Below are 13,012 nucleotides of genomic sequence, written 5' to 3'. Positions count from 1 at the left end.
TATAGTAATTGTCCAGAAGAGGCAAATCTATAGAGAAAGAAAGTCCTAGGTAACCATTTATCAGTTTATCATGGATACCTAGGACCGTGAGTGGTAGAGGGGGAAGTAAAGAAAGATGGAATGCGGGATAACTGTTAATGAATATGGGGTTTCTTTGGGGGATGATAAAAATTAGATCATGGTGATTGTTACATAACTCGATAGACCTCCTAAAACCCATTGAATTGTGCACTTTAAACAAGTGTATCTTATGGTATGTACATTATTTCAATAGGGCTGTTTTAAAAGGTAAATTAAAAAGTACAATTAGGTATATGCTTGCTCTTGATTAGCACTTCTGGTTCTTATGGAATATGTTGTCTTACCTGATAGATTTATACTTTGTGCTATAATGCCCTTCCTTGGCTGCAATTTCTTCTGCCATCCCGACGCATTCTCTTTCTCTCTCTCTCTCTCTTTCTGGGTGTAGCTTACTCTCTCTCTCTCTCTGGGTGTAGCTCTCTCTCTCTCTCTCTCTCTCTCTCTCTCTGGGTCTAGCTTACTCTTGCATTTTCTTTTGCATTGCTCCCAAGTAGGTCAAAGGAGCATGATTACTAATCCTCCAACAATCAAAAATATTCTCTCTTAAAACACTTCCTATATATTTAATATAGGGTAGTAATTGGTGCCAGTTCACTGTCTTGTGGATCTTGGAAGGCTATGAAAATACCAGGCAACTATGATCTGTTCTTGTCTTCCTGTGTGAAGATGCTACTAATTCCACCTGTCAGTGGGACGAATGCTTTTTGCTGTTCTGAGAGCTTAGGTGGACTGGAATGGGGTCAGCCAGGAAAACTAAACTTAACTATTCCACCCCTTACAAAGAGCACAGATTTGCAATATGAGTACCTTTGTGACTATCTCTTACTGAACTAATATTTTACAAGTTAGTAGGAGGTAGTTTTGCTATATGAAAGCCCAAGTTAACATCTGGGGATATCTTTCACCTCTGGGACTATCATATTTGCATAATATGATCTGGAGTGAAGTAGTGATACCTAAACCTAGAAGAAACTAGTGTATTTATTTAATGCTTAAGTTATCTGGGTACTCATTTCCCTCTTTAGTGGTGTATGTATACATATGCACACACATACAAAAACCTATCCTGAGAAGGTCACTTTATATGCAGAACAATAATAGTTAGTCAGGATAGAAGTATCCCATTGCAATTTATATAATGTGATTCCAGCTATTTCTCACCTATGCCACCAGTTTTGCCTGAAGAGGCAATTAATGAAGAGGGAAAGAAGCAAAAGAAGGCCGAGAGTAGAGGAGGATTTGTTTCAGAAATAGAACAGAATGGGATGACATTAGCTCACAGTTTTTTACAGCTGAGAGCAGGATTCTGAACCCCTAGGATTGTTACCACCTTTCACAGTGGATGGTTGTGAAGAGAAAGGGTATATGAAAACATTCTAATCAGATGGAAAATAGTGATTATACTCATGAATATCAACAGTGGGAGCGAGAGTCAGTAGATCATAGAATTTTCTTTCTGACTCATTGTTAAGTTTCCTGGTCAGTATTAGGAGGGATTCAATCTTACTGTTGTTCCAAAAGAAAGAGAGTATCATATGAGTCTCCCCAAGTTTGTGAAGATAAATCTCGATCATTTATATAGCGAAGCTATATAGAGGCAGGAAAAAAAATACCGGTTTATCTGGAATATTCAGGGTGACTGGGAAGGAAAGTAAGGTGAGGAGGTAAACCAAACCGAACACCAATAACTATTTTAGTCAATCAATGTTTTCTCTCAAAAAAAAAAAAAAAAAAAAAAAAAAACAAGATTGTAACATAGAAGACCTGGAAGACGTGTCAGTGAAATTTACTCTTCTTTGATTTGAAGTTGCTGTCTATAGCCATACCACCCTGAACATGCCTGATTCCGTCTGTGTTTGAAACTGCAAATTGTTTCCTTTCTCTGCATTGCCTTTCATAATTATGTACTTCACCAAATGAAAGGATGCAAAATTTATATTGCCGTAGTAAACACGAAATGTGGCTTACGGACACTGAAGTGTTCACAGCCTGTTAACTTATCAATAGCTTTGCAGGCTTCCTCTGTCTTCAGCATTTCTTCTTGCCTTCTTTTACTTTCTGGATCATTATTCAAAATCTTGTTCCTCAACCAGGTCAGATGATACACCCGAAGTCTGTTCTTACGACCTAATAGATAAGAAAAGATACAGTATTTAAAATCAATCTTTCTTTTAATATATTAGAAGAAAAAAATGTAAAGATGTTTTGCCTTTTAAAAAATATTTTTATTAATGTAAAAAGCACTTGTAAAAAAACTGCATTGCATCAGAATCTCCCATTCAGGGTTTGGAAATATGACAGATTATTTTAGTCTCTCAATTCCAAGAAATAGTCAAAGTATCTACCTATGTGTCTCTCTGAAGGGGATCTAAACCTTTTTTGGGACAGGGTTAAGCCTTTCATTATGCAGGCAAGATAATTACCATCCATTCACTTGTACCTTGACTATTCACTAAGTCATGACTCCTCTGGGGTTCAGAGACCTAAAAGCTGTCCCTGGTAGTGTGTGTGTACGAGTGCGGTGGCTGAATATTGACTGTTAAGGTATTCAGGGACAGCAATATGGGTATCTTTGTATTCTGTCATTCCAGCATGCTTGTAAAATAGCTGAACAGTTTCATTATATATTCCTCCAACTAGATTTATCGTTAATATTAATTTCCTAATTGTAAATCCCATCAAATTCTTACAATTCAGTCAGGAAACACAGGACATGAAAAAATCACACATTTCTTTCCCCCTATATAGTGACTTTATAATCATTTTTCTTTGTCATTTTTATGGTTTATTATTCCATGATTTCTAGGGCCAACAATAGGATTCTTACTTATGTGATTAATCTTTCATATGTTTTTAATATAACATTTTTGAAGCAGTGTTAAGGTTCAGATATCTACATTTATCTGATATGGTCTTGAATTGTAATCCAAATTGTAATCCCCATGTGTTGAGTGAGGGACCCATTGGGAGGTAATTGAATCATGGGGGCAGTTACCTTCATGCTTTTCTCATGATAGTGAGTTATAAACCACAAGATCTGATGGTTTTATAAGGGGCTTCTCCCCTCTTCGCTCTGCACTTCTCCTTGCTGCTGCCATGTGAAGAAGGACGTATTTGCTTTCCCTTCTGCTGTGATTGTAAGTTTCTTGAGGCCTCCCCAGCCATATGCAACTGTGAGTCAATTAAACCCCTTTCCTTTATAAATTACGCAGTCTCATGTATGTCCTTATAGCAGCATGAGAACGGACTAATACACAATGGCTATTCTATTTCTTAAATGGTAAAATAAATTTGTGCTTTAAACTACTGAGTATCTTCTTATACTGATGTTCTCAGTACTGTTTGATGGAAAAGTATTCCACATTTCAGAGAAGCTCAAGAATTAGAGAAGAACACATTTAGATTAGAGGAAGTTGGATAAAGAGTAAAGAAATCTGTTATACAGATATGTAGTCTATAAGCCACCCAGATGTTTTCAAACAACAAATATTACTTCTATGTACCTTAAACCATTATAAGCAACTGACTATAAAACATGATTTAAAAAATCATGAAGTCTGAGCATACCTCTAAAGGGATTTCTCCTCTAACCAAAACATAAAGCAAAGTTAATCATTTTAGGAATAATACACAATCATTAGTGTGCAACATGGCAATTTGTGCACTAATTATATATAAAGCATGTTATATATAATAAAAATATATAAACTCATATAAAGTCTGTAATTAGCATCATTTCATTCCATAGACAAGCCATATTTTCTTACTTTTTCTCTCCTTTTGTCAATCATCTTTTGCTTATAGTCAGCTTTAATATTGGTGCTTTCCTGATACTAAATGCTGTTTACTAATCGCGATCACTCTTAACACTCATTTACTTGCTCTCTTGCATTCTAAGGTTCAGGCTCTGACTGACCAAAACTAAGAAATTTAACTACTATTTGGAAAAGGTGTAAAGATCTTAATGGATCCAGTCTTGTTACAAACTATCTGTAGGCCCTTGTGATAAGGTTAAATACTAAGGACAAGTCTCTTTTATATCTGATTATTATTCACTTTGTTCTTTGTTGCTTCTAACACATCACAAGAATGAGACATGGTGGATGTTGATGCAGTCCTGTGCACGAGTGAATGAAAATTAGAGATCTGAAGTTGTAGGAAGCTGCACTGGAGAGAACATGCAAGGATGCAAATGTTGTGGTTTTTCTTATCAGTAACCTAGGTTAGGTACTTTATAATAAAAGGAAATTACTTTAAATTGTAAATAGATAAGAGAATACAAGTAGGAAAGTCTGGTGTCCCAATTAAAGGTTATATTTAAAGTGCTCTTCTATGAACACTTTTACCTGAGAAAGTCTTTAACCCAGTTTGCAGACTAATTAATCTGCATAATTACTCAGCTAATTTTAGTTCTTTAACAAACCTGAGATGGTAATCAGCAAATTGAGTGGCTCTAAGACTTGAATCTGGCGGAATGGTCTTCGCCTTATAAGTTTAGTAATGTCAGCCTTTCCACTTCTGTCCATCAGATATAGATTAGATCGGGTTCCCAACAGCAAATTGACTCCTGTTCATATATAAAAAGTGCTATATTAGCTCAGATTATTTTTCATAATTGCATCTATATTACTATTTTTGCTATTCCAGTATGCTGATCTATGTAAAGATGACTTATCAGTTCAGGCTATATTGACCTCATACTGTGTAACTATGTACTCTCTACCAACAGAACAAATTTCAACGAAATACATAAAAATATAGAAGATAATTCCCTCTGGCAGTATTCCACTGGCTGGCATCTGGTATGCCATCTCACAAATGGAAATTTATGTATATCTTAGCACCCTTTAGTAGTGTTCTGAACTTTATCAAAATCAATCAACATTTTTGAAAATTATCATTAAACATTCTTAGTCTAGCACATGCAAAGAGTTCAATTCAGCTCATTTCTCATTTCTAAACATAAGTAAATGTTTGAATGTTTTTAAAATAATTATATGTAAGTAATTGTTTTTAAATTGAATGATTCTCTGTTCATGAATTTGTTAAAAATTTACCGTTGTCAAATGCCTGTGAAATTAATTCCTACCTTCAAGTATCTCAATTTCTACACTCTCTTTTATTTGTTGACTGGCTCTATTGGTTCAAACATGAGCACTGTTTAAAGATCAAATAAGAGGACTGAAATAGAAGACAGAACTAAAGTTAAATTACACTTGAAACTACTATGGGAGCTTTTCACCATAAAGTGATATAGGAAATAACCAGCCAAGTAATGTAACAAGATAAAATTTCACAGTCCTCCTTGCACTTGGAGCATAACTGTGCTCCCTGAGCATAAGGAGAAAACTTAAGTGATTTTGCCTTCATTTTCTCACCATATCGTTAACCAGTTCTCTAACTTATGGCCAATGGCATGTTTAGGAGCTGCATCTTCTTCGAACAGGGGAATCAGAGAAGGAGGAAGAAGTATAGTCAATTTTTACCATAATTTTTTATTTTTCAAAATATAAAATTACAGGTTATAACAATGAGTTATTAGACATTAACTACATTTCTGGGCAGTTGCCAGACTGAAATATTCATGCTATCTTGTTGTTTGACACACTAAATTAGCAGAACTTTGAGATGATTTTTAAAAATTCTTTAATCCATATAATTACAATGTTTGTTACCATTTCTATTTTTAATTTAAAACCCTGTACTTTGTTCAATCATACATTAAGCAAAATCTATGAAACTGCAAGACAGGCTGGGCGCTGTGGCTCACTCCTGTAATCCCAGCACTTTGGGAGCCCGAGGCAGGTGGATCACAAGGTCAGGAGATCGAGACCATCCTAGCTAACATGATGAAACCCCGTCTCTACTAAAAATACCAAAAAATTAGCCAGGCGTGGTGGCGGGCACCTGTAGTCCCAGCTTCTCAGGAGGCTGAGGCAGGAGAATGGTGTGAACCCGGGAGGAGGAGATTGCAGTGAGCCGAGATAGCGCCACTGCACTCCAGGCTGGGCGTCAGAGCGAGACTCCGTCTCAAAAAAAAAAAAAAAGAAAAAAGAAAAGAAATTGCAAGACAGAGGTTGTCAATTACTTTGGATTTCTCCCTTTCTTGCATTTATTTATTCTGTTTCATTTATAATTCAGATTGGCTTGAGGTAAAATATTGTCTCAGCATTGCCAATGTGGTTATAATTCTTCTGAAACAAAGGATTTTAAAAAGTCTATCTGAGTTAAGACATTATAGAAGGAACTTTCTCTACAAATTTCCAAGGCTTTTTAAAAACAAGATCCTGAAGAAATATTTCTTGGAATACCTCAGAAAGTATCATATGTTGAACACTACCCTAAATTAGAAATATGAATCTTTTTTTTAAGTTTTATTAGTTTTCATAGGTGTATCAAATAGCCACATTTTATTTTCTTTCTTTCTTTTTTTTATTATTATACTTTAAGTTCTAGGGTACATGTGCATAACGTGCAGGTTTGTTACATATGTATACTTGTGCCATGTTGGTATGCTGCACCCATCAACTCGTCAGCACCCATCAACTTGTCATTTACATCAGGTATAACTCCCAGTGCAATCCCTCCCCCCTCCTCCCTCCCCATAATAGGCCCCGGTGTGTGATGTTCCCCTTCCCGAGTCCAAGTGATCTCATTGTTCAGTTTCCACCTATGAGTAAGAACATGCGGTGTTTGGTTTTCTGTTCTTGCGATAGTCTGCTGAGAATGATGGTTTCCAGCTGCATCCATGTCCCTACAAAGGACACAAACTCATCCTTTTTTATGGCTGCATAGTATTCCATGGTGTATATGTGCCACATTTTCTTAATACAGTCTGTCACTGGTGGACATTTGGGTTGGTTCCAAGTCTTTGCTATTGTGAATAGTGCCACAATAAACATACGTGTGCATGTGTCTTTATAGTAGCATGATTTATAATCTTTTGGGTATATACCCAGTAATGGGGTGGCTAGGTCAAATGGTATTTCTAGTTTTAGATCCTTGAGGAATCACCACACTGTCTTCCACAATGGTTGAACTAGTTTACAGTCCCACCAACAGTGTAAAAGTGTTCCTATTTCTCCACATCCTCTCCAGCACCTGTTGTTTCCTGACTTTTTAATGATTGCCATTCTAACTAGTGTGAGATGGTATCTCATTGTGGTTTTGATTTCCAAGAAATACGAATCTTAAACTCTGTAACAATCATAACCTAGTCCAATTGTGTATATATATTATATATTATATAATTTATGTTATATTATATGTAATATATGTTATATTATTTATATATTATATTATATTTATAATATATATTTTATTTATATATATATATGGGGGGGGTCTTGCACTGTTGCCCAGGCTGGAGTGCAGTGGCATGATCTCTGCTCACCGCAACCTCCACCTCCCAGGTTCAAGCAATTCTCCTTGCCTCAGTCTCCCAGGTAGCTAGAATTACAGGCACCTGCCACCACACCCAGCTAATTTTTTGTATTTTTAGTACAAAGTTTCACTATGATGTCCAGGCTGGTCTCAAACTCCTGACCTCGTGATTCGCCTGCCATCCAAGTTAACTCAGGTTTAAAAGAAATAGAATACAAAGGAGGGGGTTATCAATTCAAACATCCAACTGCACTGAGTGAAAAAAAATCAGCAAAACTAATTCTGAGTAAATTAACTACTATAAATATGTTTTTATTTTAATGACTTGGTAAGAGTAAACAAATATTCTATATCTATGATTTTCACAGGTTTGCTACATAAAAATATATTCTTTAAGAAAACAAACCAAACTCACCCCACAAAGAACCACAGCAGATCTCAGAAGTGAACTCCTTTTCATACATGTGGATTAGTGGTTTTTTACATGAAGGAGAGACATAGCGTGGGTTAACATTGACTTCAGAGGGTTGCTTAGGTGATTCCTCAGGTACTTCTACAAATCCAGCATATACTGCAAAGATGTAAGGGGAGATAATAAGAGAAATTACTAGTTCTGTGTCTGATGGATTATAGAAAATTTTTTTAAAAAAGAAAAATCTGCACCTGATGGAGTTATAGAAAAAAAAATTAAATTACTCATCTATTCACCTTATATGCTACAGTGCCTCCACAAATGAGGCACGACTTAGCCAAATTTATTTTCTTTGGCCAGGTGGTGTGGCTCACACCTGTAATCCCAACACTTGGGAGGCCAAGGTGGGAGGATCATTAAGAACCAGAGGTTGAGGCTACCATGTACCGTGATCATGCCACTGTAATCCAGCCTAAGTGACAGAGCGAGGTGTTATCTCAAAATAAAAAACAAACAAATTTCTTTCCTTTTATTGTATTTTATTTTTTACTGAAAGTATAGTTTCAGTAACTCTGAAACCATCAGATAACACAAATCATGATGGTTAAAATACACTGTTGAGCATGAATATATTTTCAGTTATTGTGATTAGAAAACACACATAAATCCAGATAAGGGACTCAATTTCTCAATTGTAGTTCAAATTTAGGTACCATAAAGATTCAGTAAAGCATAGATGTTTTAAAAGCATATACCAATCTGAGTTTATTTCAACTGAATGTGAGAATAATAATTTGATTCCTAACAGATCATGAAGCAGTGGTTAAACACTATTTAATATGTGAACAGATAGTAGCATTTGGAGATTATATTGAACACACTCACAGATGGCACTGGCAAAGTTAGCATCAGCAGACCTCCCAAAACCTTTGGAAGGAGATGAGTGATTGGCAGAAAAATCTGATTGTGTTGATGATTCTGGTATGTCCTTATTGTCGCTCTTATCATCAGGTGCTGACAGTGCAGCACCTAAGTCAATGGCATTTGAGGCCTCATTTCCACCACCTGGCTCCTAAAAGAAGTCCAAAAACCGATTTTTATTTCATTAATAGGTTAACAGTAGGAGAAATATGCCTAGTGAGGGGTCATTTGGAAAATAAAATGCAAGATCTATAACATCTACATTCTTATAAAATCCACATTTACTAGAAAAACTCAACAATGTCATCAGAAGAGAGAGAACTAATCTATTATTGAGATGACTGATGGTACAGGAGAAATGCAAGGCGCTATAGGTACAAACTGTACAATTTGGGACTTAACATTTGTGGAATTTTTACCATGTATCAGCTACTTTGCTAGGCATCATATTTAGATATCTTTGCGACTCCTTACATAGCCCAACAAGTAAGTATAATTATCTCCAATTTACTTATACAAATTTAAAATTTAGAGATAGTAAATAATTTATTCAGTCATAATACTAGTAAGTAGGGGAAGCAGAGTTTGAAGTCAAAGTCTGTCTGATTCCAAAGCATACATCCAGCTAGGCTATGCGAAACAGCCTCTTGAAAAAATATAAAGCACAGTGTGGGGATGTCTGTTCCACTGCTTTAAGGTACCTTCACAAAACTGAAAGCATGAAAACCCTGCAGAAATAATTTTCAAATGATAAAGAAAATGAAGGAAAATCAAACAACACAAATTCAAGAGTGTAAACATGCATCACTGAAAATGTAGCTGGCTTTCATCAACTTACAAAGAAGATACTCAAGGATAAAAACCACAAAATGTGACAATTTATGTGGTATGCCCTGTCCTGTGGGAAAATATGTCAACTATTGTTGGTAAGTTCTTCTGATGATAAGCTCATCTTTGTGTCTAAACAGCGATTCTTGGCACTGAGAGAGCTGTGCTATTCTGTAAAAGACTGGTTTTTATGACCTTTTCAACCACAAAAACATGGCATGACACCATGTCCTTTTTAAATTAAAATGAAAGGAAGATCCACTTCCTCTATAAATTTCCAAAACATTCCTTGAGATAACTGGAGATAACCAGGTTTGCTATGAAACTTACATTGGGATATCCTGTTTTAATGTCTTTAATTAATTAATTAAGATAGATAGATAGATAGATAGATAGATAGATAGATAGATAGATAGATGATAGATAGACAGACATAGATATTTTCCCACTGGCACTGCTTTCCCATTAGAAACCATCCACGAAATTTCCTTCCTTCCTTTTTTTCTTTCTTTTCATCCTTTATTGATTTATTCCACAATTACTGTGTGCCTATCATATGCCATGTCCCAGGTTAGACACTGAAGTTGGGTGAGTTGGTAGACAAATAATCAAGCAGGGATTAGATATAATTCTTTCCTTTAAGAGTTCACAATGTAGTGTGAAAGCAAAAAAATAACATAACTAACAATAATACCGTAAGTACTAAATTGGAACTATGGACAAAAGTACAGAGGAAGGGGTATATAACTCTGCCTTGGTAAGTCAAAGTTGATACTTGATTTGGCCCATGAAGGATTACTAATTCACCAAACAGAGAAGAGGTGAGGGGGCAGCCTTCCAGAGGAAACAGCTTGCACAGGAGTGCTGATTCATGAAAGAGCATGGCATCTCCAAAGCCAGTTTGTGTGACAAGAAAATAGGCTAGGGGAGTAGACTGGCATAATCTTTTTTCTGTCTGGAGTTCCACCTATGTTCTCAGATATCCAGATACTCCCCATTTCTCAAGAATGAGTTCAAATACCACATGGTCCAGAGAATGTTATCTGTGATAATTTCTATTGATGTAGCATCTGTGAACTACTTGAATATTTTAAACCTATTTATAAAGTCAATAAATGTTTTGTGAATGACAAAATCATTGTATAAACACAGTATATTACTTGAATTAAAATTTTATGTTATTGGTTGCTCAAGAAGTTAAGCGTAGACTTATTACATGATGTAGCAATGCCACTCCTAGCTATATACCCCCCCAAAACCTGAAAGCAGGGACTCAAACAGATACTTGTACATCAATGTTCACAGCAGCGCTATTTACAATAACCAAAAGGTGGAAACAACCCAAGTTTCCATCAGTAGATGAATGGATAAACAAAATGTGGTATATGCATAAGATAAAATATTATCACCCTTGAAAAGGAATGAAATTCTGACCCATGCTACAACGTGGATAAACTCTGAAAACCTAAAAAGTGAAATATGCCAGACACAAAAGGACAAATATTGTATGATTCCACTTATATAAGTTACCAAGAAAAAAAGTAGAATAGAGGTTATCAGGGGTTGGAGGACGGGGAAACAATACTTATAGAGGTTATCAGGGGTTGGAGGATGGGGAAACAAAACTTATAGAGGTTATCAGGGGTTGGAGGACGGGGAAACAATACTTGTTTAGTTTGTTTGGGATGGTAAAAAAAATAAGTTCTGAAAATGGATAGTGGTGACAATCCCACAATATTCTTAATGTAATAAATCCAACTTGTTGGATTGTAATAAATCCACTTAATAAATTGTAATAAATCCACTTGTAATAAATCCACTTAAAAATGGTTGAAATGATAAATTTTATGATATGTATATTTTACCACAATAAAAAAAACTCAGAAAAAAATAATTGGCTCTGATTGGAGTGATGTCAGTAAGATAGCTTATTGGTGGCACCTGGTGCTTGTCCGCCTCACAAAAAAGGAAAAAGAGAATGAATAAACAGAGTTCAACTGGTGTGTCTGAGGGAGAGTGCTGGAGTGCAGCGATGGGGTGGTGAGGTCACTGTATAGCATGGAATCTCAAAATGGCAGCAAAGAGAGGGAAGTGAGGTACTCTGCTTCTGCTGCCCCATCTCCCCTACCATGATCAGCTCAGAGCCCGGAAGGAATTCTCCTTATTGGGAAAAGGTAAGCAGAAGACTCTCATCAGCCCCAATTGCCACTACAGACAACTGCAGTACTTACTACAGGAGAATCTCATAGTCCTGACAAGCCCTGAGTTCAGTTTGGGAAGGTGCCTGAAATTCATGTGTCTGCATTGCTCCAGATAAGGAGCAAAGGTTGTGTATTTCCCAACAAGCTGCTGCAGCCTGGTGCCATCTTAAATCTAGAGCCACTGCTGAAGTGCACTATGTTCTGGGGGCCAGTAAACACTGTGCCTCTCCAGTCTTGCCGCTCTACTGTCATTTCACCAAGCCCCCATTGATGGCTGAAATGCTGTGACACCGACTGCTCAGATCTTGGGCCCAGGAAAGGTCAGCCATAACTCCAGTACTGCACATTGGCGAAGCCAACTCTAGGCTAGCTTAACTGCTGTGCACTTGCACCCTTGACCAGAAAAACAGCTCAGCAGCTCTGATCCCAGTAAGCCAGACCCCAAGCCAGCTGTCCCACCCTGTGTGACCACACTCTTGCCCAGAGAAGTAGTCTGGTAGTTCAACCCTGGAGGGCAAATTCCTGAGCCACTCAACCCACCGCATGTGCACTTTTGCCTCTGGCCTGAAAAACAGCCTGGCAAGCCCACCCCTGGCAAAGGTGTGCCACCTTTGCCACAAATTTTTGCTGCCTGGGCCAGTGAGGTACTAGCAAACATTGCTAATGTATATTACAGCATAGAGACCACACTGCTGCATCTACCTAGAACCAAAGTTAATGCACCCCACCCAACCAACACCCCAGGACCCATCTATGGAATAAGTCTTTCCTTATGAAAGCTACTCCATAACATTATAAGAAGCAATTGCTCCACCAGATGGACAGATATCAACACAAGGACACAAGAAACATTAACAAATAAGGAAATATACTTTTAAAGGAACATAGTAATTCTCCAGTAGCAGACAACAGAAAAGAAAATGTGAAGTGCCAGAAAAGGAATTAATAATAATCATCTTAAAGAAATTCAGCAAGATACAAGAGAATACAGATAGACAAATCAATGAAATTAAAAAAAAATCATGATCTGAGTGAGAAATTCAACAAAGGAATAGATATCATTAAAAAAGAACCAAACAGAAATATTGAAGATAAAGAATTCAACAAATAATATTAACAAATACAATACAGAGCTTCAACAGCTGACTAGACCAAGCAGAATAAAGAATTTCTGAACTTGAAGTCA

General features: G+C 36.6%; 1 protein-coding gene across 1 annotated transcript in view; it reads right to left on the bottom strand.

The window, feature by feature from the left end:
- The window catches only part of LOC126946072 (nik-related protein kinase), a 140,727-nt gene that overhangs the window by 16,172 nt on the left and 111,543 nt on the right, over positions 1–13,012 (bottom strand). Inside the window, exons 20-23 of the mRNA XM_050776075.1 lie at positions 8,762–8,948; positions 7,880–8,035; positions 4,505–4,648; positions 2,050–2,208 (exon numbers count right to left, since the gene is read on the bottom strand). Coding sequence (XP_050632032.1) covers positions 2,050–2,208; positions 4,505–4,648; positions 7,880–8,035; positions 8,762–8,948 — 646 coding nt within the window. The remainder of the gene's footprint in view (positions 1–2,049; positions 2,209–4,504; positions 4,649–7,879; positions 8,036–8,761; positions 8,949–13,012) is intronic.

This window comes from Macaca thibetana, chromosome X (genome assembly GCF_024542745.1).
Source record: "Macaca thibetana thibetana isolate TM-01 chromosome X, ASM2454274v1, whole genome shotgun sequence".
NCBI classification, from domain to species: Eukaryota; Metazoa; Chordata; class Mammalia; order Primates; family Cercopithecidae; genus Macaca; species Macaca thibetana.
This window is presented reverse-complemented; position numbering and strand designations above follow the sequence as displayed.